We start from the raw sequence: 26,767 nt of genomic DNA on the forward strand, positions 1-26,767 counted from the left end.
CTCAGAAATAGCTCCTGGCAGGCACAGGGTACCATATGGGACACCAGGATTCGAACCAACCACCTTTGGTCCTGGGTCGGCTGCTTGCAAGGCAAACAGCTGTGCTATCTCTCCGGGCCCCCAGTTCCCTTTCTACAACCCATATACCCCACCATCACCCCCCGGGCTGCTAGAGTAGGTGGACCCCTCTTTGTCTGGCTTACTACTAGTGATCACATATCTGTTTGGTCCTGGAACCCTCATTTCCCCTTCTATTTAAGAGGCAGAGCTGAGTATGTGACTTTTTTTTTATCATAAAAAAATATAGATCGCGGGCCCGGAGAGATAGCACAGCGGCGTTTGCCTTGCAAGCAGCCGATCCAGGACCAAAGGTGGTTGGTTCGAATCCTGGTGTCCCATATGGTACCCTGTGCCTGCCAGGAGCTATTTCTGAGCAGACAGCCAGGAGTCACCCCTGAGCACTGCCGGGTGTGGCCCAAAAACCAAAAAAAAAAAAAAACCAAAAAAAAAAAAAATATATATATATGTGTGTGTGTGTGTATATATATGTGTGTGTATATATATGTGTGTGTGTATATATATATATATATATATATATATATCGCTTCACGAATTTCCCTGTCATTCTTGTTCAGGGGCCATGCTAATCTTTTCTGTATCGTTCCAATCTTAGTATATATGCTGCCAAAGCGAGCAGTGAGTATGGGATTCTTTGTGTGTCTGACTATATATTTGAGTGTGTGTGTGTGTGTGTGTGTGTGCTTAGCCCTGGATGCCCCCCAAAGATTCAGACTACTATCTCACAGGGTCCCTGCCTGTTTTCAATGAGAAATGATGTAAGGAACCTTTGATTGTTTTTTGTTTGTTTGTTTTTAGGTCACCCCCAGTGGCGTTTAGGGGTTCCTCCTGGCTCTGCATTCAGAAATCCCTGGCAGACTCTCGGGACCATATGGGATGCCACCGTCCGTCCTGTGTCGGCTGCGTGCAAGGCAAAGGCTCTACTGCTGTGCTATCACTCCTGCCCTGTAAGGAACTTTTTAAAATGAAAAAATTGGGTCAGAGTTTTTGTTTGTTTGTTTGTTTGTTTGTTTTTGGTTCACACCCGGTGGCACTTGGGTTCCTTCTGGCTCTGCGTTCAGAAATCGCTCCTGGCAGGCTTGGGGGACCATATGAAATGCTAGGAATTGAACTGGGGTTCTTCTAGAGTTGGTCATTGTGCTATTGCTCTGGCCTCTTGGATCAGTTTTAGCACAGCAGTGAGGACACTTGCTTTGCATGTGGCTGACTCGGGTTCGATCCCCGACATCCCATAGGGTCCCCTGAGCACCTCCAAGAGTGATTCCTGAGCTTCCCCTGAGCATCATGATCTGATCCCCAAAACAAACACCCCTGCATGCTGCAGGATTTGGAGCTCCAGGCCCCTCTCTGGTTTCTGGACTTTCTGAGCCAGTGAGAGCTGGAGTCAACCTATCACCTTCGCTCCTGACTTGGTGCCAGGAGGCGACCTTGGCTCCCTCACCTGGGGTTCCCCCCAACCCTGCTCTCATAAACCAGCCCTGGACTCAACTCTCGAGCTGCCTGGAGGGTTTGGGGTGCAGCGGGGCGGGGCAGGCTCAGGGCCAGCGGGTGCGGCCTCTGGACTTCGGCTCCTGGGGCCCGGGCGGGTATACCTGACTCAGCACCTGGCAGGAATCACCGGTTCACCCCTTGCCCTGGGCCTCGGTTTCCCTGTTTCCTCATTGAAGCTTTTTGGGCTCCCACTGGCTCCTGACTCACTTCCCACTGTTACCTCACTTTGTCCTCCTGAGTAGGGGTGGTCCTCAGCTTCCAGGGGGTCCAGGAGTGACAGGCCAGGATGTACTTCTCAGAGCCAGCATACCTTCCTGGGCCGTGTCTGTGCATATACAGATGAGCAGTGTAGGTCGTGCATGCATGCTTACATATATGCATGATTGTGCCGTACACATGTGCTTCTGTGTGCATGAGGAGCACCTGTATTTGCATGCCGCAAGCATGCATGGAGGGGCCAGGCCTCTGGGCGCAGAGAGGGTCTGAGTACCAGTGCTGCAGCCCAGCATATTCTGGGTGCCCAGAGCATCGCTGCCTCTGCAGGCCTTTCCCTGCACAGAGCCCCACCAGCCCCTCTGCCCAAGAATCATCAGCAGGGGGCCGGGCGGTGGCGCTGGAGGTGAGGTGCCTGCCTTGCCTGCGCTAGCCTAGGACGGACCACGGTTCGATCCCCCGGTGTCCCATATGGTCCCCCAAGCCAGGAGCAACTTCTGAGCACATAGCCAGGAGTAACCCCTGAGCGTTACTGGGTGTGGCCCAAAAACCAAAAAAAAAAAAAAAGAATCATTAGCGGGGAGTCCCACTCTGGAGGGTCCCAAAAAACCAAAGCAAAAGGGAATAAACAAGCACCCCATTCTCTTCCTCTGCACCTCAGTCACATCTTGGCTCCCCTCCCCTGCATTCCTGACCTGGCAGCATCTTTGAAAACGGACCAACTGACTTATTTGAGGGGTGCCACACCCAGTGGTGCTCAGTGCTAACTCCTGGCTCTGTACTCAGGAATCAGTTCTGGTAGTGCTTGAGAGACTATACGAAGTGCAGGGGCAAAAACCCGGGTCAGCTGTGCACAGGGCCAGCGTCCTCCCCATTGTTCTATTTGTCTGACTCTTTGGCTCTTTAAATCTCCTTTGTTTTTGTTTGGAGCCCACACAAGACAGTGCTCAGGGCTTACTACTGGCTCTGCACCCAGGAATTACTCCTGGGAGGTTCGGGGACCCTAATGGGATGCTGAGGATCAAACCTAGATGGCTGCTTGCAATGCCTTTCATGCTGTACTATTGCTCCTTACCTTGTTTGTCTATTTTTATTTTAGGGCCACATTGCACCGTGCTCAGTGCTGATTTCTAACTGTGCTCAGGGATCACTACTGGTGGTGCTTGGGGACCCTAAGAGGTACTGGGGATCAAACCTGGGTTGGCTGTGTTAAGGCCAGTGCTTTGACTCCTGTCCTATCTCTCTGGCCCTAAACACATAGACTTAAGGCTTTTTACAGAGAGAGGTGTCCTGACCTGGTGTCTTGAGGGGCTGCTCCGGGGTCTCCATGGGATGACCCTGCAGGGATGCTTCAATGTCTGGAGTCACATCTGATTTCCTGTGATGTGTTTGTTGGTTTATTTGTGGGCCTTGCCAAAAGAGCAGTTACTGGGCCTCTCAGAGCTCATCCTCAGGATCTGGGGGGTGGCCAGGCAAACTCGGGGCCTTGCTTGTCCTAAGCACAGTGCCACCCCTAAACCACTTTCTCAGCCCTTATAGGTTGCTGGAACCCACTGACAATGGTACCCCAATCTCTTCTTGAGGGGACTCTATGCACTCAGCTATGACTGTAAAAATGGAAACAGAAACAAAAATGGAAATAAATCTGGGGCCAGAGAGACAATATAGCAGGAAGGGAGTTTGCCTCACACAGAGCCAACCTGGGTTCTACCCTGGCATTATAAGGCCAGTCCCCCGAGCCTTCCAGGAGTCATTTCTGAGTGCAATATCAGGAGTAACCCCTGAGCACCGCCGGATGTGGCCCAAAAACAAAAAAGAAAGAATATAAAAGAAAAACAAGAAGAAGAAATAAATAAACCAGTAAGTTAATTCAATTTATATATATATATATATATATATATATATATATATATTTGTTTGTTTGTTTGTTTGTTTCTGTTGGGAGGTGGATCAGGGGACCTAAGGATCATTCTTTGTCCATTAGGTCCACTGAGAACTGGATGATGTATTGGGACTGGGTAAAAGCAGTGTCTTCACACTCTGGTTTTACCTCCTAGTCTTGAATTTTTGAGGCTGGGCTGTTGGCTCAGTGGTCAGCCACTATTTCCGCCAGAGATGGGGTCTGCCCTCAGCAGGCCAACCCCTGCACCCTGCATCTCTGAGGTGGGTGTGTCCCACAGATCCCTGAGCACTACCAGGTCCTCTGTGCTGGATTGTCCCCAAAGACATCTGTGCCACCCCAGATCCTTCCCTGTCCCCCGTGACTGCACCCTGGAAAATGAAAGGTCTAGTGCCCCCACTCTGTTGGGAGAGAAGGGGAGAAAGGAGATACACTGGGGGGGGGCAGGGCTGCTCCCACCAATAGTCAGTAGGCCACACAGCTCGTGCTCAGGCCAGCAGTACCCCGGCCACAGCAGGGGACAGGGTGTAGGGGGATTTCCATTTCTGCAGGAGCAAGATAAAGACCAGCTCAGACAGAGACTTACAGAGATGGAGAGACAGAGAGATAGAGAGAACATGCCATGTATGTGAGGGTCCAGTGAGGTCGCCCAGGTCCTATGTGATCTCACAAACATGGACGTGAACTCAGTGCACAATGTCCCAAGGCTGACTTGTCCTACTATCTGTGTCTCTCTGAAGGAGAGTCATGGCTCCTCTTAGCTGTGTTTTTAAGGGCTTGCTCCTTGTATTGGGGACCATGTGGCTGGGATGCAACAAGCCCCCTACATGCAGAATCCTCCATCCCCAGTGGATGCTGAGAAATGGGGACCCCACCCAGGACAATGGGAACCAAATTCTTGTGCCTCTACCTTGCATAGTGTTGTCCATGCTGCTGTGTCTCTCAAACACACACAGCCCACTGGCCACTCTTTAGACCTATCACACTATCCGGCCTATGGCTGTGTGGAGGCTGGACAGAGGCCTCTGGTGTTTTAGACAAGCACACAGGCCACTGGCCCCTGGTGGTGTGACAGTGTGTGTCACCTGCCACTCTTTATTGAGCACCTACTGTGTGCACCGGTGCAGCAGGAAGCAAGACGCATCATCTTGGGCTGGGGGAGAGGAGAACGGTCGGGGCCCAAGTGAACAGAGCATGTGAGACCCCAGGTTTGAACCCCATGCTGCATGGTCCCTCAGGCACTGCCAGGAGTAGTCCTTGAACCTGGTGTAGGAGACAGATAGTCTCTAGCTGGGGAGAGTTGGGGGGGGGTGTATGGCAAGGAAGACCCTGCCGGCCTTATTAGGTCAGTGCTGGGCCAAGGGGTTTCTGTTTCTGGTGAGGGGGCCAGGATGCCCCTGGCTTGGTTGTGTTTCCCTGAGCTAATCTCCACACCCAGCTCAGAAAAGAGACTTTGGCCCTTGTTGCTTATCTGGAGGAGATGAGAGCGTGTCAAGGTGCAGTTTGAAGGGTCGGGCAGGGCCAGGTGGGGAGAGTGGTGTGCCCCACCCCTGGGTCAGTACCGGGACAGGTGTCAGGCAGGCCCGGATCTTGGTTTCAGCCTCAAGAACATCTGCCTTCTTGCCAGCACTCAGAAGTCAGCTGAACCCAGCCCACGGGGCCCAGGAAGGAGCCCAGGCACCATGGAGATGCTACATTATTATTATTGTTATTATTGCTTTTTGGGCCACATTTGGCCAGGCTCAGACTTCCTTATGTCTGTATGCTCAGGGATTACTCCTGGCGGTGTACAGGGGACCATACGGGATGCCAAAGATAGAACCTCGGTTGACTGCATTCAAGGCCAGCACCTTGCACACTGTCCCATGGCTCCAGCCCACCATGCTACATTATTTAAAATATATATTTAATATTTTAGGCCACAACCCAGCAGTGTTCTTGGGTTACTCCTGGATCTTTGCTCAAAAATGATTCTTGGTGGTATTATGGCATGCTAGGGATCGAACCCAGGTTAGCAGTGTGCAAGGCAAAAGCCCTACCCACTGTATTATCTCCCTGGCCCCTACGGTATGTTCGTACAGCATTATTTACGGCGGAACACCTGGCACATGGCAGGTGTTGGGGACAGGCCTAGAATAAAATACAGCAAGTGCTTATTAATGCCAGAGCCACAGGCAGGCGCTGCCTTCATGCCTGGTCCACACCCGGTAAGCGGTAGGAGCTGCAAGTCATGTCTGGTCCGTGCATGGTGGTATGCATGCAGCAGGCTCTGTCTTTTGCTCTTAGTGCACCATGCAGACAGCAGGCCCTCCATTAATGCCGGCCTGGTTTAAGAGTGGCTCCCTAGGAAAGCTCCTTAGTACACTGGGTGGGGGGAAAGCCAGGCTGTTTAGTGAGGCCGAGAAGGCTGATTCTGGGTGCTTCGTAGGGGAGCCAGGGAACCCCCGCAGTCCTTATAGCTGCCCCTCCTGCCCCCACACTCCCCCCACCAGTCCGCCACATTCCCACAATCCCGAGCGGCTCGGCCGCGCTCCCGGCTGCAGCGGCCCTCTCTCTCTTCCCACGTCGGCTCAACCAAACCTAGGCGCGCCCGCCCCGCCCCACCCCGGTCCAGACCACGCCTCCGAGGGCTGATCCTCGCCCTCATTGGCTGAGGCGCCCGTCCGTCTGCGCATCTGCCCGCCCTCCCCGGACGAGGTCCCGCCCCCGCAGCCCCCTGCCCTCGCCATTGGCCGCCCCGCACGTCCGTCGGCGCCGCTGTCCGCCGGGTTCGGTTGCGCGGCGCTGTCGCTGGCTCGGTCGCGGCGGCTGCAGTTGGCGGCGGTGGCCACGGCGGCGCGGGCGGGCGGCCGGTGACCGGCGTGCGGGGCGGGGAGCGGCGCGGGCGGCGGCCCAGGCGGAAGCCGGCCGGCCGGCCGGAGGCCCAGGAGCGCCGTAGGGCCGGGCGGGGCGCGGCCGGGGGCGGCTCCGGGCCCGGGCCCGGCTGGGGGGGCGGCGGCGGCGGGGGCGGCCGGGCGGCCGGGCCGCGACCATGACTCTGGGGTCCATGATGGCCTGTTGCCTGAGCGACGAGGTCAAGGAGTCCAAGCGCATCAACGCCGAGATCGAGAAGCAGCTGCGGCGGGACAAGCGCGACGCGCGGCGCGAGCTCAAGCTGCTGCTGCTGGGTGAGCGGGCGGGCGGCCGTGCGGCCGGGCGGGGGGCGGCGCGAGCTCCGCGGGGGACCCTGGATATGGGGTGGGATGCCGTGCCGTGGGGGACCCTGGCCGCGGTGCCCACGGGGGACCCTGAATTTGGGGTGTCCGCAGGAGGTCCCTGATTTTGGGGTGTCCGCAGGGGCACCCTGGTTTTGGGGTGTCCGCCTGGGGACCCTGATTTGGGGGTGTCCGCCGGGAGACTCTGAATTTGGGGTGTCCGCAGGGGGGAGTCCTGGTTTTGGGGTATCCACAGGGGCACCCTGATTTTGGGGTGTTAGCCAGGGGATCCTGATTTTGAGTTGTCTGCAGGGGGATCCTGAATTTGAGGTGTCCACAGGGGCACTCTGCATGCGAGGTGTCCACAGGAAGACTCTGATGGTGTCTACAGGGGACCCTATATGCGGGGTGTCCCTGACCGTGGTGTCCACAGGGCCCTAATAGCAGGGTGTCTGGGGGGACTTTGATCATAGTGTCCACTGGGACCCCTGATTGCTGTATCGAGGGTGAACTCTGACCATGCCATGAGGTGCCCATGGGAGACCTGACCTGGCTGTAGGGTGTCTGGGGAGAACCTAACCATAAAGTGTTCGTGTTGTCCACCAGATGCCCCTGCACCCCTAGTTTCCCAAGGGACCCTGCACTCTATGGGTAGTTGGCCTCACCCACCTGATGACCCCCCCCCTGCTTTCCAGCCAGGGGCAGGTCTTCCGTCTATAGTCACCCCCATGTCGGGCCTCTGAGGCCCCCAGCAGTGGGTCCTGCCCCGGGTGCAGGAAGCACAGCTGGTGGGTCAAACCCTGGGGGGCATCAGGTGCCTCCCCACTCCACACCTGCTGGTCACCTGCTGCCCAGCTGTGGGCTGGGTGTTTTCACCCCAAATACGACTGGCCATGGCCCCAGCGTTTACCAAACATGCAACAGTCCTGCTCACCATCCTGTGCTTGCTGGGGTCCCCCGCTGGGCTGCACCCTGGCCACGGCACCCTCTGTCCCCATCCCTGGGTGCACATCTCCGAGACAGGAGCAGCAGGGTACAGCCCTGTTCCTTACTGGATGTGCTTCCCAATATTATCCACATCTTTGTCCTGGTCATGGGACGTTCCACGGACACTTGGGACCATGACCATGGGGATGCTCAGCTGGATCAGGCACCCCAGGAATGCACCTCTGAGGGGCAGGCAGAAGCCCACGGTCAGTGGTCACTGCAACATGTGGTTGGGCCAAGAGGGCCCCATTGTGGCTGTGGCCCTGCCCTGTGCCATCGGCCTCTCCAAGGGACCTGGGCTCGGGGGCATTTCCCCACCGCAGCCTGTGCAGAGTGACTGACCTGGGGCCCATGGGGATGCTGCCCCCACCTGAGGACATGAGCCCTTCTTGGGGCCTCTGGTGGGGTCCATATTCCTCCATGGCCTGCATGTTCCCTCCCTGCTTTAGGGGAGTCCTCAGCCCAGGAGTGCGAGCAGTGGGCACTATGGACCCTGCATAGCTGAGTCCTCTTCCTGCATTCTCTCCAAGTCCATAGTAGAGGGCCCGTCTCGTTGATTTATTTTTAGGGGGGCCAGGGATGCCCTTTTGCCTCTGCATCAGTTCTCCAGCTCCAATAAAGGCCTTTCTTTTGGGGTCGGGTCAGAGGTGTTCCTGGCCCGTTTCCTGCCCCCCCCCCCCCCGAACCTTGCTGTTCCCCCCGGCCCTGCTGTGCTCTTGACCCGGGCTTCCAATCCTTCGTCCTGGCCCTGTCATGGGACATCCACGGGGGTCCCTGCCAGGGAGGCCTCTGTCAGCACCGGAGCAGGTGCAGGGAGGGACAGGCCTAGTGGGGAGCAGACCGTGGGGTCCGCAAAGGCCCCTTGGCGGGCTTTGGACACTCAGGCCGAAGCTGCTAATTTAAGCCCGGCACATGCTTCCTGCCGCCCAGGCCCGAGTCCGGCGGGTGTGGCAGCCACGGAAGGGCGGCGCCTCCCGGGCGCAGGGACGGGGTTGCAGAGTCTGAGTGCCCGCGGCGGCTCCTGGCAGAGGGTAGCGCCCAGGCCGCGCCCCCACCCGCATCTCAGCCCAGGGTGGGGGGCCCCAACCGCTTCTCCCTCACTTTCTCTTGGAGGCTCTGTACCCTGGTGCCTGTAGGCCCCACTCCGTGTATCAGAATAACCCTTCAGCTTTCTGTTCCTCAGTTTCCCTGTGGGCCTGGCCCTCCCCTTCCCATGGGGCTGAGGGTAGCTCTGGATGGAGTCTGTGGGGGTCTGGCCTGGTGCACCCCCACTCTGATCTGGTCACTCTCAGGCTGCAGGGCCCAGGACTTTCTCTGCTGGTGTTGGTGGAGGGGTTTGGTTTGGGGGTGGTGTCTCCCTTGGCCAGTCTCCCCGCCCTTTTCACTTTGGGGTTTGTGGGGTGCCCCCTACTGGCGAGTGGGGATGGGGACTGTGCCAGCTCAGAGAGGTCCCAGGTCTCAGCACAAAACTTTTGGGGGGCTCTGGCCCTGCTGTAGGTGGTAAGGCTGAGCCTCTGTGAGGAGCATCAGGGTCCCTACCACTGAGTCCTGGGACCCCCTCGGACCCCACAGCTGAGCCCCAGAACCTCTTCAGGGCCCCCCACTGCTTAGCCCTGGATACCCGCAGGCCCACCGCCTTAGGGTAGCCCCTCAGTGCCCATTCTCAGGGTGCCAGGATAAGTGACTCTGGGCTCCTCCCCCACCCCCCAGGCCCAGGCAGGCTACAGCGGTCAGCCATGCTACGGGGTTCGAGGTTTAAGGCTTCAGGGGGTGGTCTGGGGGCTCCCAGGTTGCAGTGGAGACCCCGATGACTCCACCGAGGACCCATGGTTCTGACCATGGCTGCGGTGGACCCCCCTGGACCCCAATTTGTCTGAAGTACTCGGGGTCTGCTCAGGCTCTGGGGCACAGGAAGCCTGGCCGGCAGGACACACTGGGGGAAAGGGAGTGGCCCCTGGCCCCAGAGCCCGTGTCTCAGGCGCATGTCCAGGTCCCTGCTTCTGGAGGTGCACCCTGGAGACGGCCGGGAGGGACAACAAACCTGGCGGCTGTGGCCACTTGCCGACCAGGTCACTCGGCCCGTTCCACCGGCATGTGCAAGGGGCCCCCGGGGTCGCGCACTCGTACTTGTAGCCGGGTGTCACTTTGCATGCCAGGGGCAGTGGGGGAGTGGGCACCAAGTGTGCACGTCCGTGGGCGTGAGTGGGTGGGTGTGCGGATGTGTGTGGGCGGATGCGTGTATGTGTGACAGATGTGTGGGTGTGAGCAGTATGAACTTGTGTACGCATATGTGGTGTGTGGTGTGCGGGCGTACGTGTGTGTGTGCACTGTCCGTCCTGGCTCCTGCGTCTGCTCTGCAGTTGCTCTTGCAGTGTTTATGTCTTTGGGGCACGGTCCGCATGCTGAGACCTCCCCAAAGCTGCAGGGCACTCGTGTGCAGTGGCCAAGGGACAGCAAGAGGGAGCTGGGAGGGAGCACAGGGTCTGCCCGAATGACCTGGGCACTCTGCTGGCTCCTTAAGTGCCCCTGCGCTGGTCTTGAATAAGCTGGTTTGGGGACTTTTATTTGCTTTTTTTTTTTTTTGAGGGGTTCGGGGATCAAGCCAGATGGGCCCCTGGGCTGTACCAAGCTCTGTGGTTGGAAGCATCCCTCCCCCACAGGATGCTGGGTGGATGGAGTAGATGGGGTGCTAGGGATAGAACTTGGCCTCTGCACTCAGGAATTACTCCTGCTGGGCTCAAGGGACCCTGAGTGGTGCCAGGGGTGCAAGGCAACGCCCTCCCCGCTGTACTCTCTCAGATCCCTAAATATGCCCCAAAAATTTGGGGGCCACACCCAGCTGAGCTCAGGGATCATTTCTGCCTGGAACTCTGGGGACCTTTTGGGATACTGGGGATCAAGCCCTCAAACACTCCTATCGCTCACTCCTACCCTCCTTTTTTTCTTCCAAAAGACAGAACAAAATCCACTGTGACCAGGTCCAAGCGCCTTCCTCAGTGGCATGAAGTCCCTGGCCCTGTCTCCTGAACCTTTTTATCCCCTCTGCTGCCCCAATAGTTTCTGCAGAACCCCCTCAACGCCCAGGCAGTGGTGTTTGGTCTGTGCCTTGGCCCCACAGCTTCTCGTACTCAATGGTGCTCTGCCCGCCCAGCACCCCAAGGGTCCTCAAACTTTTTAAACAGGAGGCCAGTTCACTGTCCCTCAGACCATTGGAGGGTCTGACTATAGTAAAAACAAAACTTAAGAACGAATTCTTATGCACACTGCATATATCTTATTTTGCAATGAAGAAACAAAACAGATACAAATACAATATGTGGCACGAGGGCCATAGTTTGAGGACCACTGCCAGGAACTGGGCTGAGGCTCCTGGTCCCTTGGGCATCTGTGCCTGGGATCCCCGCTCTGCCCTGCTTCCCCCACTTGTAGGAACGATTCCGGTGTGCAGTATCTCCAGTTGTCCCGCTCCCTTCTGGCATGTGTCCCCATGGGGACGCCATGAAGAACAGCACCCTGAGTGCAAGGATTGGGTTCCAGGCACCCCCTGACACTGGTCAGTGACTGGGTGGACCGGTCCACACCCCCACAATGTGGGGAGTTTGGAGAGTTTCTGAAGGACTCCTTAAGAACCCCCATCTCCTGCTTCATACCCCCGGGGCAATGTTTTGTGTGTGCTGCTCTCTGGGCAGGCAAACTCAGCTCATTTCGACTCCTTAGCACCCCCGTGTGGGGGGTCGCACTCATCCCCTCTAGCCCACCTCATGTCTCCCTCTTGGTGATGGGTGCTGTTGCCTCCACATGCTCCCTGATCCACTGGCCTTCTGTTGCCTTTACTGTGTCCAGATGCTCACCCAAGGCTATGGTGCCCCATCTAACTTTCACGTGTTTCCTCAGTGTGGCCCTCGCCTCAGTGTCACCAGACTAGGGGCACACCCACTGTGCCCCTGCCTGCAGCTGTCCTGGAGGCTGGGTGACTTTTCCTCCCAGCCTTATCTGGCCAACAGCCTGTTGGCCCCAGCTGGGGGGCTGGGTTCTCAGGTGCTGTGTCCAGGATAGGATAGCTCTGAGCTTCACCTTGTACCCTGCAGTCTGGGGTGTGTGGCGAGGTAGGGTGCATGCAGGTGTCTGTACTGTGGGGCGGGGACACCCCCTGCAAAGGCTCCTAGGTGTGTGGTGGGTTCTTGAGGAGGAGTCCTGTGGGGTGTGCCTCATTCTGGTTGAGGGGTCCTCGGGGCCTAGCATCATCGGTGGCTGCTAGGGCTGCAGATAGCGGGGCAGGGGGACACCAAGGTTTTCAGCAGTCCTATGCAGGCGCGAGGGGCTCCTAGGGCACTCTGGAACTTTGGGCTTTAATTATTAGGGGGTCTTCCAAGTAGTGTTGATAGGACCCAGGGGGTTCTGCTTTTTGTGGGGGGGTCGGACCTCACCTTGGGGCCATCCTCTGGCTGTGCGTTTCCAATAGGTCTCAGTTCCTGGCCACCCCACCATCTCTTACACAGGCGCGGTCTGGGGTCCCTTGTCTGGGGCCTCTCAACAGTCGCGCCCACTGGAGATGGAGGTTCGGGCGCCCCCGCGTGGCCGAGGGTGGAACATCATCAGCTACTTGCCTTGGGAAAGCTGCCCCTGGTTAGACTCTGGCGATGGGGGCTAGGAGTGGCATGTGTGCTGTATCTGGGAACAGAGTGGGGGGTGGTGGTGCAAGTTTGCTTGGCTCCAGGGGAAAGATTGGGGCAGGCCCCTTGCATGGGTGAGGCCGTGTGAGTCCTGCAGATGTTTCCAACCCATCTGGTGGTGGTGGTGAGCTTGAGCCCCGAATAATTGGGGTCTGTGTTTCGTGTCTATAGACTGAAGCCCACGAGGGAGCCTCTGACAGGGCAGAGGGATGTGGCATGGGTGGGACCAAGGAGATAGAGGGGAGACATGGGGGTGCTGGCGTGCTGGCCTTGGAACCAGAGCTGACGGTGTGTCTCGTGGCCAGTCTGCGATGGCAGGGTCTGGGGCTTCATGTTTCCCTGCACCATGGCCCTGACCTCTGCCCCCTGCACCTTGGCCTGCAGGAACGGGCGAGAGCGGGAAGAGCACCTTCATTAAGCAGATGCGCATAATCCATGGCGCTGGCTACTCAGAGGAGGACAAGCGCGGCTTTACCAAGCTGGTCTACCAGAACATCTTCACAGCCATGCAGGCGCTGGTCCGTGCCATGGACACACTCAAGATCCTCTACCGCGACGAGCAGAACCAGGTGGGGCCCGTGGAACCCTCAACCCACACCCAAGCACATCTCCCCAAGTGGGGTCTGGTTCTCCTTCTGGCCACCGGATCCAGGGGCACTGGCAGGGGCCATGCTAGTGTGACGTGGTTTGTGTGTGTGCGTGTATGAGGAATGTCCGTGACAGTGCCATGTGACTGCACAGACGTGGGTGCTTGTGGAATACACATGTTTATGGTGTGCGTGTGGTGTGACCAAGTGTACAGGGGTATAGGTCATGGATGTTTTCTTCATGTATTATAGGTGCAAGTTCGTGGAAGATCTCTGTACATAGTACATGCACGTGCTAATAGACATGTTGGGAGGACATGTGCATGTGCCACATAGCAGTACTTACATGTGGAGGTTATGCAATAGTACATAGTACCCGCTAGTTAGAATGTGCTGATGAGGGGCTGGAGAGGTAGCACAGTGGCAGGCATTTGCCTTGCAGGCGGTCGACCCAGGACGGACCTAAGTTCAACCCCTGGCATCCTGTATGGTCCCCTGAGCCTGCCAGGATTGATTTCTGAGTGCAGAGCCAGGAATAACAATCCCTGAATGCCACCAAGCGTGGCCCAAACTCCCCCCCAAAGTGCTAATGTGTATATGTGTGTACTACACAGGAGTGCCTGTGTGATGATACATGTGCGGAGGGCACACATATGTATGCAGAAGATATGTGTGATACAGTGCCTTGTGTGCACATGTCCTAGAGCTGGGGTCAGCAGGGATCTGTGCAGAGGCCTCATGCCGTGTGGTCAGAGGTATATGGAGCCAGAGTCACTGCTCGCTGCTCCTCAGGGCCTGCTCCTGGGCTGTAATAGCGGCCGCCGTCAAGGTTCTGTCCTGGGCCAGGCCTCTGGCCACGGGTACCAGGCTCTGAGCTCCCAGCCCCAAGCTGAGCCTCATTCCCGCAGGCCAATGCGTTGCTGATCCGTGAGGTGGACGTGGAGAAGGTGACGACATTCGAGCTGCGCTACGTAGACGCCATCAAGACGCTGTGGGGTGACCCGGGCATCCAGGAGTGCTATGACCGGCGCCGCGAGTACCAGCTGTCGGACTCGGCCAAGTAGTGAGTGGCCCCCACCACCACCACACACACACACACACACACACACACACACACACACACACACACACCCGTTGACCGGACTCAGGGCACCCTCTCACCTGCCCTGTGTCCCACAGCTACCTGACAGACGTGGACCGCATCGCCACCTCGGGCTACCTGCCCACGCAGCAGGACGTGTTACGGGTCCGCGTGCCCACCACCGGCATCATCGAGTACCCCTTCGACCTGGAGAACATCATCTTCAGGTGGGGCCTCACCTCCAGGGCCCCGGCCTGCCAGTGCTGTGGGGCCTCTGCTGGGTGTGGGGGTTCAAGGTGCTGGTAATCCAGGGGCCTGGTCTGAGACGGGCACCCAGTGGTCTCGGGGGTCTCTGATATTGGGGTTCCCACAGGATGGTGGACGTGGGGGGCCAGCGGTCGGAGCGCCGGAAGTGGATCCACTGCTTTGAGAACGTCACGTCCATCATGTTCCTCGTGGCCCTCAGTGAGTACGACCAGGTGCTGGTGGAGTCGGACAACGAGGTGAGTGGTGGGGGGATCCCGGGGTGGGGGAAGGGGAGTCTCCAGGGACCGGCCTCATGCTGCTGCCCGTGCCTTGCCCCAGAACCGCATGGAGGAGAGCAAGGCGCTGTTCCGCACCATCATCACCTACCCCTGGTTCCACAACTCCTCCGTCATCCTCTTCCTCAACAAGAAGGACCTGCTGGAGGACAAGGTGCAGCGCTCGCACCTGGTCGACTACTTCCCCGAGTTCGATGGTGAGTAGGGGGGAGGGTGCGTCTACTTCCCGAGTTCGACTGGGAGCCCCCCTTGCCCGCCCCAGGCCCCGGGGACCCCCCAGCATTAGCCCCAGGAGAAGCTTCTCAGCCTGCCTGGGGTGAGGCTTAGTGGCACGGGGTGAAGGCCTGGCTGGGGGAGACAGCAGCTGTGGGCAGCCCTGCTGGGCTCAGATCCGTGCATACCGGGCATGTCCATGTGGTGTTTGTGTGTGCAGTATGAGTGCGCGCCTGTGTGTTCAGGGCATCTGACTGTATGTGTTGGTGTGTGTGTGTGTGTATCATGTTTATACATGTATGGACACATTGTGGCTTTATACACACATGAGCCATATATATGAACTGTGTGGACCTGTATAGTAATGCACACGTGTGTGTGCTTGTGTGTGTGTGTGTGGCCCTATGCATGCATGTGGGTGTATACATGCCTGGGATCATTGTACATGCACGGGCACGTACATGTATGTAATGCACCGATAAGGTGCTTTTATGTGTTCATTCGTGACTGCATTGTGCATGAACATGTACATGTGGTGAGCGTGCCGTACGTGCATGTGTGGTCTCCTGTACATGTGTGGCGTGGATGTGTACACGAGTGTGGTCATGTTCGCGTGTGGCGCACATGCCGGTGTGCTTGTGACATGTGGTGAGGAGACGGCCATGTTGGGGTGTGTGTGGGGTTACAGGTGCCTAGATCTGGGAAGCGCATGCAGGGAGCATTCCAGGGGCCTGCCCTAGTGGATGTGCTCCTGATTTGTCTGCTGTGGGTGGGGCGGGGCTAGGATCCATCTCCCCTTTTCCCTCATTGTTCCCCCTCCCTCCCCTGCAGGGCCCCAGCGGGATGCGCAGGCCGCCCGGGAGTTCATCCTGAAGATGTTTGTGGACCTGAACCCCGACAGCGACAAGATCATCTACTCGCACTTCACATGCGCCACCGACACGGAGAACATCCGCTTCGTGTTCGCGGCGGTCAAGGACACGATCCTGCAGCTGAACCTGAAGGAGTACAACCTGGTGTGAGCCGCGCTCCTGCCTCTAAGTTATTGGCCGCCGCCCGGCCCCTTGCTCACGACTCCAGGAAGTGTGGGTGGGCGGCGCCCCCTGCTGCCCGCCCTGGGAAGTGCCTAACCATATTCTCTTTAGAGGGAAACAACCCAAGAAACACCCCATGTCCCTGGAGGGAAGCCCGGGGGCCATGGCGGGGAGCCCCGGCTCTGGCTCCCACATGTCCCGCATTGCCCACCTGTCCCCTCGGCATGAACCCCAGGGGGACCGAGAAGGCGGGCGCTGCTTCTGTGCTTGGTTTTGTGGAAACCAGGGGGGCGGGGACCTTGGCAGAATATTCTCAGGTTTGTCCCCAGAGAGACGGGTCACCGGTGAGGTGGGTCCCCACCGCACTGGGGCTCTTTCCTGGAGCCCGGGGGGACCCCGCAGCCCAGCGCACGCGCACTTTGCTCCCCGTGGTCCCCGACGAGTGTGGGGTGGCCTCTAAGGAATCACACTACAGTGTTGTCTGCAGGGCTTTGGCTGCGGGGGCAAAGCCAGCGGTGTCTCCGTGGGTGTGTGCACCCCCGCCTCTGGTCTGAGCACCCCCCCATCCCTGCCAGCCAATGCAAAGAAAACGTGGGGAGCAGGAGAGCAACCCTCTGCGTTCCCGACTGTGCCATGTGCCCGCTGCCCGGCCTCGGGGCACCCGAAGTATTAGTGTCCCGGGGGCAGGCAGCCTGCCAAGCATTCCAGGGCCAAGGCCCGGCCCTAGGGGGTTCCGGGCCACTCAGCGCCCAGCCCCCTCGGGGTCCCGAGGCAAGTCGGGGCGGGAGGTCTCACCCCCGTACCCCTCAACTACATGCACGATATTTCAATGATTTTCACCCAGAGGGGCGCGCAATGCCCCTCCCCTCCCCAGTGCCACTGCGCCCCATCCCCAGTCTGTTGTGCCAAGGCCCCTCCACACCGCAGGGGGGCGGGGCGCCCTTTGTACATCACAGCCCTAACCAGCTCATCTGATCTTTTCCTTTCTGTATTTAAAAGTCTTATATAAAATGTTCTTTTTCAATCTTCCTGTCCTTTGGAATGCATGTTTGGGCGTCCCAGGCCAATGCCAAACACCTCTCGGCCTGCCGGGGGAATCACGGCCAATGCTCGCGGCCTTGGGGCTGCCTGATAGAAAATCAATTTTTTTCATATATTTCTCCTGAAATGAATTGTTTTAAATTAGAATAAATCTTATTCTTAAACCCGGTGGGCCCCACCCCCCCCACGTTCTGGCTTATTCCCAGGGCTGACTCCAAGGGGCTGGGGCTGGGGGATCGGCAACCCTGGGGTGTCCCAGATATCCTCTGGCTGTGGGGACACCGGGATCTTGCCTGGATCATGGTCTCAGTGCTTGGACTGGAAGCTTCTCCCGGGAGAACCGCATCTGGGACAGAACCTGGAGTCCTAGGGTCTGCCATCCTGCCATGAGACTGGGGAATATCTCCCAACACCTTGCTGCCCAGCCTCTCACCATCGCCTCCCCCATTTGACCCGAGACCATCTCCCCACTCAGCCTTGCAGATTTCTGTACCTTCTCACAGCTCCTTGTGATATGCTAACACATGAAACTCTCCGACATATCCAGACTTCCAGGAAGTTCCCTTCCCACACCAAACCGGTCTTGCCCCAGCCCCCTCCCTTTCTCCCTTATGCGACCCTCAGAATACACTTTTTGTTTGTTTTTGGGCCACACCGGTGACTCCTGGCTATGCACTCAAATCGCTTCTGGCTTGGGGGACTACATGGGAAGTAGGGCAATCGAACTGTGTGCAAGGCAAATGCCCTACCGTTTGCGCCACTACTCCAGTCCCAGAAATGCCCTTTTGTGTCTGACCCATGTCCCCCAACCCCCTGTCCTTCAGAACTGCCCACATAGGAGGGTATTCAGGGCCCCTTTCTGATTGGGTTAAGAATGTACCAGAGCAGGACAAGCATGCGTTCTCCGTTAGCCTGTGGACACCACGGTGGCACCTGCCTCTCACCGTGGGGAGTCCTATGCGCCCCGATTCCTGGAGCTGGTGTGGGCTCCCCAGTTTCCCTGCCTGCCCACTTGCAGGCTCTGGCTCTATTGCAAACTACTTGGGCTTTGCTTCCTGGGGGTGCCTGGCACTGAGCACTGAAGTTTGGTCAAATGCCCAGAACCGGGACTTGGAGGAAAACTTGAACAGTGGGGGAGCTCCAGCGGATCCAGACGGGGCCTTCTGGGTAGGTTTTTCAGCACCACCGAGGGTCGGGCATGCTGGTGGCAGGAGCCAGGGAGATGCAGCAGGGCACGAGGAGCTGGGAAGGTTGTGCCAGGGGCCTAGGGGGCTAGCCCTGCTCACGCGCCCTTCGGAGACCACAGGGTCCCACTCAGGCGAGTGACAGTGCAGAGAATCAGTTGGCAGAAACCGGGATGAAAGTGGCTGAAGCGGGGCCGGAGCGGTGGTGAAAGTGGTAGGGCGTCCTAACATAGGACGGACCACGGTTTGATCCCCGGGCGTCAGGAGCCAGGAGCGATTTCTGAGCACATAGCCAGGAATAACCCCTGAGTGTCACCGTGTGTGGCCCAAAAACAAAAAAGTGGCTGAGGATGGGGTGGCCAAGACCTAGGGTCCAAGAGGGAATTGGACCCCGTTGGGGAGCCGAGCCCGCGAACGTCATTCCAGCCGCGGCCGGCAGATGGCACCATTCGCACACGCCTTTCGCACACGCGCTGGCAGGCGCTGGCCTCCATCGCATCAGAAGCTGGGTGGGAAGCGGGGTCCAGGAGGCGAGTCCAGCCAGAGGCGCATCCCAGACCGTGCATCAACGCAGACATTAGGTAAGCTTTGTCGCTGCTTGCAGAAAAGGTTTCCTCGGGAGCTGCGGCGCACATGAAGCATATTTGGGTCAGATTACATACTCTTCCATAAAATCCTCCCAACATCATTCCTCCACCTTCATCTTTCATCTCCATCCTCCCATCTCTATTTCCATCCTCCGTCTCCATCCTCCATTTCCATCCTCCCAACTTCCTTCCTCCCTCTCCATCCTTTGAAAAGTGCTGTTCAGTGGCCATTCTTTGAATGCCTCGGAGAAGACTCTTGAGATATTATTTAAATAGATGAAAAATCTTTTTTTTTTTTAATTTTGGGGCTACACCTGGTAATGCTCAGAATTTACTCCTGACTCTGTGCTCAGAGACCACCTCAGGCAGACTTGGGAGACCATATGCCATTCTGGGGATCAAGCCTGGGTCAAGCCCAGTGTATTCTTGCCATAAAAAAAATTCTTTGTTTTATTCATTACAATTTTTTTTTCAAAATTTAATCACTTTGTGATACAGAGTTAAAAAGTTGACGGCTGGGGGCCAGAGCGATGGTGCAGCGGTAGGGTATTTATTTGCCTTGCACGCGCTGACCTAGGATGGACTGTGGTTCGATCCCCTGGCATCCTATATGGTCTCCCAAGCCAGGAGCAATTTCTGAGCGCATAGCCAGGAATAATCCCTGAGCATCACCTGTGTGGCCCTAAAACAAAACAAACAAAAGTTGATGGTTGAGTTTCAGACATACATTGTCCAACACCATCCCTTCACCAGTCCAGGTTTCCTGCCACCAATGTCCACAGGTTCCTTCCCCTGCACACACCACATACACCACACACCACACACCACACACACCCACCCACACACCACACACACACACACACACACACACACACACACACACACGGTCTGTGTCTAGGGCAGGCATATTTCTTCTGTCTTTTTTTTTTTTTTTGGTTTTTGGGCCATACCCGGCGGTGCTCAGTGCTGGCTGTCTGCTCAGAAATAGCTCCTGGCAGGCACGGGGGGGGGGGGGGGGGACCATATGGACACCGGGATTCGAACCAACCACCTTTGGTCCTGGATCGGCTGCTTGCAAGGCAAATGCCGCTGTGCTATCTCTCCGGGCCCCTGTCTTTTTTTTTCTTGTAGACACTGTGGGTTGTTACAAAAAGGGTATCATGTGGAACCAGAGTGGTGGCACAGGGATTATGGCAGGGGTCTCAAACTCAATTTACCTGGGGGCCGCAGGAGGCAAAGTCGGGGTGATCCTTGAGTGCAAAGTCAGTAGTAAGCCTTGAACATTGGGGGTGTGTGACCCAAACAACTAAAACAAAACAAAACAAAAAAAGATTCCTCTAGGGCAGGGCCACAAAATATTGTACGGCGGGCTGTTTGCCGTGAGTTTGAGACCCCTGGATTATGGTGTCTGCCTTGCACATACTAGCTTAGGATGGACTGTGGTTCAATCCCCAGGCGTCCCATGTGGTCTTCCCAGCCAGGAGCGATTTCTGAGCGCATAGCCAGGAGTAACCCCATACGATCCAGCTATACCACTCCTAGGAAAATACCCGAGGAACACAAAAATACAATACAAAAATCCATTCCTCACACCTATATTCATTGCAGCGCTATTTACAATAGCCAGACTCTGGAAACAACCAGGAGTAACCCCTGAGCGGGTGTGGCCCAAAAATACAAACAAACAAACAAATAAAAAAAAACCCAAAATAGTATTTTAGGAGCTGGAGAGATAGCATGGAGGTAGGGTATTTGCCTTGCATGCAGGTCGGTGGTTCAAATCCCAGCATCCCATATGGTCCCCCGAGCCTTCCAGGAGCGATTTCTGATCCAGGAGTAACCCCTGAGCGCGGCTGGGTGTGACCCAACCCCCCCAAAAAAGGTGTCATGAATATTATGCATATCACTTTTCCTCCATTCAGTATCCAGTTCTTGTCCAGACTGATCATTTCTGACTATTCTTGTCATAGTGGTCCCTTCTTGCCTATCTACACAACCCCAAATCATTTATTTTCTCTTTTCAGATTTTCTTTTATTGGGCCACAACCGCGGCACTCAGGGTTTACTCCTGGCTCTGTGCTCAGAAATTGCTCCTGGCAGGCTGGGAAGGTGGGTGGGGGAACCATATGGGATGCCGGAAATCAAACCCGGGTCCATCCTGGGTTGGCCGTGTGCAAGGCAAATGTCCTACTGCTGTGCTATTGCTCCGGCCCCAGCCCCAATCATTTTTATCATTGTTGTTCTATCATTGTTGAGCAATATTATCATGCTATCTTTTTTCCTTTAAATATCCCACAAATGAATGCAATCATTCTATGTCTGTTCCTCCCCCTCTGACTCATTTCACTCAGCATGATACTCTTCTTGTTTATCCATGTCTAAGCAAATTTCATGACTTCATTTTTATTTATTCATTTTGGGCCACACCCGGCTCTGTTCAGGGTTTACTCCTGGCTCTGAGCTCAGGAATCATTTCTGATGGAGTTCAGCGGACTAGATGGTGTGCCAGGGATTGAACCCAGGGTAGCTGATCTGAGGCAAGCAAGCACCTTCTCTGATGTACTGCCTCTCCAGATGAACCTTCCTTCCTTCCTTCCTTCCTTCCTTCCTTCCTTCCTTCCTTCCTTCCTTCCTTCCTTCCTTCCTTCCTTCCTTCCTTCCTTCCTTCCTTCCTTCTTTCTTTCTTTCTTTCTTTCTTTCTTTCTTTCTTTTTGGACCACATTCAGCAGCACTCAGGGGTTACTCCTGACTCTGTGCTCAGAAATTGCTCCTGGCAAACTTGGGGAACCATATGGGATGCTGGGAATCGAACCCAGGTCCATCCTGGGTTGGCCGCATGCAAGGCAAACACCCTGCCACTGTGCTATTACTCTGAACCTGAACCTTCCTTTCTTTTTCTTTTTGTCTTTTTTTTTTTGGGGGGGGGTCATACCCATCAACACTCAGGGGTTACTCCTGGCTCTAGGCTCAGAAATCACCCCTGGCAGGCACAGGGGACCATATGGGATGCCGGGATTCAAACCACTGTCCTTCTGCATGAAAGGCAAATGCCCTACCTCCATGCTATCTCTCCGGCCCCTGAACCTTCCTTTATTGAGGGGTGGGTTGGAGAGAGGCCTTGCCTCGGCTGTGCTGGCAGTTTTACTCCTATTGGTGAGTCTCCTAGACAGACATGTTGAGTGATGCTGCATCTTGGCAAAGGCATGCAAGGAAGGGCTGGGGTCCAGCAATTATATGCTGCTTTGGTTATGGCACCCCAGCGTCCCCAGCATTGCAGAGTACAGACTTGGACACTGCTAGAGTGAGCCGGATAACACTAGCACTAACTTTGGCATTGAACCTCCATGGGGTTGACCGAGCACTGCTTGGTGGAATTTCCCCCTGGTAAAAGTATCTGGGAAAGGGCTGGAGCGAGTGAAAAGACAGTGGCAAAGACCCTGGCAGTGCCTTTAGCTGACCTGGGTTTGATCCCAGACACTACTCAAAGCCCTCCCCACCCCCGATCTCTGAGTAGAGTCAAGAATCAGTCTGATCTTTACCGGGTATAGGCGCTCCCCTCACCACAGTAGATGTCTGTTTCCAGAAGATTCTAAAGGGCCAAATATTTAAAACAGAATTGGAGGGGTGGAGATACTTGGCAAGGATGGAGGGCTGAACTCTGGGTTTTTCGTTTGGGTGGGGACCCCTGAAACCACCACTGCCATGCAGCCCGCACTGGTTGCAGCAGTTTCAATAATAAGGAAGAGGTAGAGGGGGGAATAAGAGAATTCCCAATAAAGCAGGAAGGGTAATAGAGGGGTCCAGACCCCCAACACCACCCCCATTGTGTGGGTATTTCATCAGTGACCTCGCCAAATGAGGTCCTCATGGCCCTCCAGCATGGCCGCTGAAGTGAGGGTGTCTGCATCAGGGTGCGGCCTCCAGTGAGTATGAATCTGGATATGAGAAAAGTGTATACAAGGGCAATTAATCCCTTCTCCTCGGTCTCCCCAACTGACAGTGTAGGGAGGGAGTGACCCCCTAAGAGCCCAGTAGCCAAAGCTTTTTTTTTTTTTTTTGGTTCGTTTGCTTTTGTTTCTGGTCACACCTGGCGTTGCTCAGGGGTTACTCCTGACTCTGCACTCAGAAATTGCTCCTGGCAGGCTCAGGGGATCATAAGGGATGCCAGGAATTGAACTGGGGTCTGTCCGGAGTTGACCTCGCGCAAAGCAAATGCTTTACCGCTGTGCTATTGCCCTGGCCCCTTGCCAAAGCTTTTTGTACCAAATGGCCAAGGGTGGTCCAAACCCCTCAAAAAAGAGGGGAGGGGGGCCCGGAGAGATAGCACAGCGGCGTTTGCCTTGCAAGCAGCCGATCCAGGACCAAAGGTGGTTGGTTCAAGTCCCGGTGTCCCATATGGTCCCCCGTGCCTGTCAGGAGCTATTTCTGAGCAGACAGCCAGGAGTAACCTGAGCACTGCCGGGTGTGGCCCCCCCCCCCCAAAAAAAGAGGGGAGGGAAAGGGGACAGTATGCAAATAAATAAAAATTAGGTCATTAACCAAAAAAACTTTAAAAATAAGCTGGCAGGATGTGCATAGCCGACCTAAGTTTGATCCCTGGGACCCCCATACGGTCTTCTAATTCCCACCAGAAGTGATTCCTGAGTATAGAGCCAGGAGTAAGCCCTCAGCACTGCTGGGTATGATCCCACAACAAAAGCAAAAAAATATATCTTAATTAAAAATAATGAGGGTCTGAGAGATAGCATGGAGGTAGGGTGCTTGCCTTGCATGCAGAAGGACAGTTTAAATCCCGGCATCCCATATGGTCCCCTGAGCCTGCCAGGAGTGATTTCTGAGGGTAGAGCTATGAGTAACCCCTGAGCACTGCCAGGTGTGACCTCCCTCCCCGAAAAATAAATGAAGGGTAAGACAGTATATGGCTTAAAGTGCCTCCTTGTACACAGCTGACTCTGGTTTGATCCTAGAGTTACTATAATAATCCCTCAAACACCGCCGGGGTAACTGCTAAACACAAAATCAGCCTCGTGGAGCTGAAGAAATAGCACAGTAGTAGGGCATTTGCCTTGCACAAGTCAATTCAGGACTGACGGTGGTTCAAATCCCGGCATCCCATATGGTCCCCGGTGCCTGTCAGGAGTGATTTCTGAGTGAAGAGCCAGGAGTAAGCCCTGAGTGCCACCAGGTGTGACCCAAAAACAAACAAGCAAACAAACAAAATCAGGAAAAGACCCCAGACTCAAAACACAACCTTCCCCCTTGAAACAAGAAGTTTGGTTTGTTTGCCTTTTAGTTTTTGTCCCACACCTGGCCATGACTTTGAGTTCTGCACTCAGGGATCATTCTTGGTGGGCTCAGAGGACATTATGGTATCACTGGGGATCAAGTTCAGGTTAGCCTGTGCAAGTCAAGAGCCCTCCCAGCTGCACCTATCTCTTCAAACCAAAGCCCAGGTTTGCTTTTGCTTTTGCTTTGAATAGGCTCACTGTTACATGTGGACAATCTGGATTTGATCCTTGGCAACCCATCTAGTGCCCTGAGACCACCAAGAGGGATCTCTGAGTACAGAGACAGGAGTAACTGCAGAGAATATGGGTGTGGCAAACAAAGGGGAATAAAAGAAAGAGAGGGGAAGGAAGGAAGGAAAGGAAGGAGAGAAAAAGAGAAAGAAACCTTGTATGACATGTCCTCTGAGCACTGTTACACAAGTGGTCCCTGACATGAGCACATCCTGAGCACTGCAAAAGAGTCAAACATCATTTCCCGTACATGATGGGTCTCTAACTACAGCTGCTGGCTCCTAAAGCGCTGCATGTGATATGAATATGGGACTCTTGGTTTTGTTTTGTGGGCACATGGAGTGGTGCTCAGGACTTACTCCTGGTTCTGCTCTCAGGAATCAGTCCTGGTGGGTTTGTGGGATGCTGGGGATGAAAATCAGGCACCTGCATGCAAGTTTAGTGCCCTCCCTGCTGTACTATCTCACAAGCCCAAACTGGGTGCTCTTTGGATAGACGTAAGGATGTAGCCTGGTGTCTGGGACTCATATCTATGTTGTAGATGTTGAGGCACACCTGGACCACCAGAGAGGACATGGGGGCTACAATCTACTACCGATGGCCTAAGCATTCACCAGTCACACCTTGTGTCCTTAAAAGCTCATCAAACTGCAGGAATTGATGAGCAGTTTGGTGAACATGTAGGTCTGTGTGGAACTGATCTCTCTCCCTAAAGAGACACGTCTCCTCACAACTCTCCTTTAGAGCTTCTTGTACTAGTCTGTTCCTGATCTTTGTAATAAATAGGTGAGCTGGAGGTCAGAGTGATAACACAGCAGGAAGGACGCTGGCCTTGCATGTGGCTGACCTGGGTTTGATCTCTGGCTTCCCATATTGTCCCCTGATTCCTCCAGAAGGGATCCCTGAGCACTGAATGAGGAGTAATCCCTAAGTTCTACTGAGTGTGGCCCAAAAGCCAGACAAAACCAAAAAATGGTTAAAAAAAACTACATGTGAGCTTGTGCATCAAAGGGTTTCCTGTGGAGACAAGACAATAAAATAAAGAGGACATTTACCTCTCAGGTGGCTAACCTGAGTTCAATTCCTGGCATCTCCACAGGGTCTCCTAAATGCCACCAGGAGCAATTTCTGTGCACAAAGTCAGGAGTTACTCTGAGTACAGCCGGGTGTAACCCCTAAAATATTTTTTGTTTGTTTTTTGGGTCACACCTGTCAGTGCTCAGGGGTTACTCCTGGCTCTACGCTCAGAAATCGCTCCTGGCAGGCTCAGGGTACCATATGAGATGCCAGGATTTGAACCACTGACCTTCTGCATGCAAGACAAACACCTTACCTCCATGCTATCTCCATGCTATCTCTCCGGCTTATTTGTTTTTTTTTTGAGGCACACCTGGCAGAACTCAGGGGTTACTCCTGGCTTTGTGCTCAGAAGTTGCTCCTGGCAGGCTCTGGGGTCCATATGGGATGCTGGGAATCAAAACCAGGTCCATTCAGGGTTGGCCATGTGCAAAGCAAATGCCCTACTGCTGTGCTCTTTCTGGCTCCTGAAACCAATTTTTTTGGGGGGAGGGGCACATCTGGCAGTGCTCAGGAGTTCCTCCTGGCTTTACACTCAGAAATCGCTCCTGGCAGGCTCAGGGGACCATATGGAATGCCAGGATTCGAACCACCGTCCTTCTATATGCAAGGCAAACGCCCTACCTTCACTCTATTTCTCTGGCCCCCAAAACCAACGTTTTAAGAAAAGTTTCCTGAATTCTGTGCACTGCTTCAGCTGACAGAATCAGAGAAGGGAATTGGAACAGAACCTGAGGATGAAGGCTGAGCACTCTGATTCACAGCCACAGGAAGCAGCCGTGGCTGGTGATAGTGGCATGAAGATCCTTTCATGTACCGGGTACACTCTGTTCTTCTCTGGGCATGAACATTCACTCTGGTGAACACTGTCCGAACCACGCTGGGGAAGTGCTTGCATGTGTGGAGAAGTCCATAGCAACTGGAAACAGCAGGGGCCAGGATACTCTATGGCAGGGGTGGCGAACAAGTTCAACACAAAGAGCCAAAACTTTAAACTGTGACAGTCAGAAAGCCACACTACGCAGTGACCTGCCAAAACAGACAAACACTGACACAAAAGCATATAATTTTAACAATAATCTATTAAACACATATTGCATTTTGCCATTTTGAGTGAGGGTAAAAATCCTGTTCGCCACCCCTGCTCTATGGTGATGAGGGACCCATTCTGGGCTGCTCGTAGTCTGGGTACTGGTGTGGTGGGGGTTCAGAGCACAGAGCTGAGGGAGCTTTCACTGAAACACAGAAGTGTAGACAATGGACTCAGTGGTCTGGAAGAGGCCTCAGGCTCTTGCCTGGTCAGGGCCTGAGAAGGCTGCAACCACAGGCTTTGGGCACAGGAGCCCTGGTTCAACCCCTGCAACGC

General features: G+C 55.3%; 1 protein-coding gene and 1 non-coding gene across 2 annotated transcripts; one reads left to right on the top strand and one right to left on the bottom strand.

The window, feature by feature from the left end:
• Positions 1-590: 590 nt before the first annotated feature.
• LOC126031770 (U6 spliceosomal RNA) lies at positions 591-697 on the bottom strand. The gene has a single exon (XR_007503599.1). It is a non-coding gene; the product is annotated as a U6 spliceosomal RNA (small nuclear RNA).
• Positions 698-6,707: 6,010 nt separating this feature from the next.
• GNA11 (G protein subunit alpha 11) lies at positions 6,708-17,212 on the top strand. Its single transcript, XM_049788667.1, has 7 exons — positions 6,708-6,849; positions 12,921-13,105; positions 14,032-14,186; positions 14,303-14,431; positions 14,578-14,707; positions 14,790-14,943; positions 15,791-17,212. The coding sequence occupies exons 1-7, from the start codon at positions 6,714-6,716 to the stop codon at positions 15,979-15,981; spliced, it is 1,080 nt and encodes a 359-aa protein (XP_049644624.1). The 5' UTR covers positions 6,708-6,713; the 3' UTR covers positions 15,982-17,212.
• The last annotated feature ends 9,555 nt before the right edge of the window (positions 17,213-26,767 follow it).

The sequence above is a fragment of the Suncus etruscus genome, chromosome 15 (assembly GCF_024139225.1).
Source record: "Suncus etruscus isolate mSunEtr1 chromosome 15, mSunEtr1.pri.cur, whole genome shotgun sequence".
Classification (NCBI taxonomy): Eukaryota; Metazoa; Chordata; class Mammalia; order Eulipotyphla; family Soricidae; genus Suncus; species Suncus etruscus.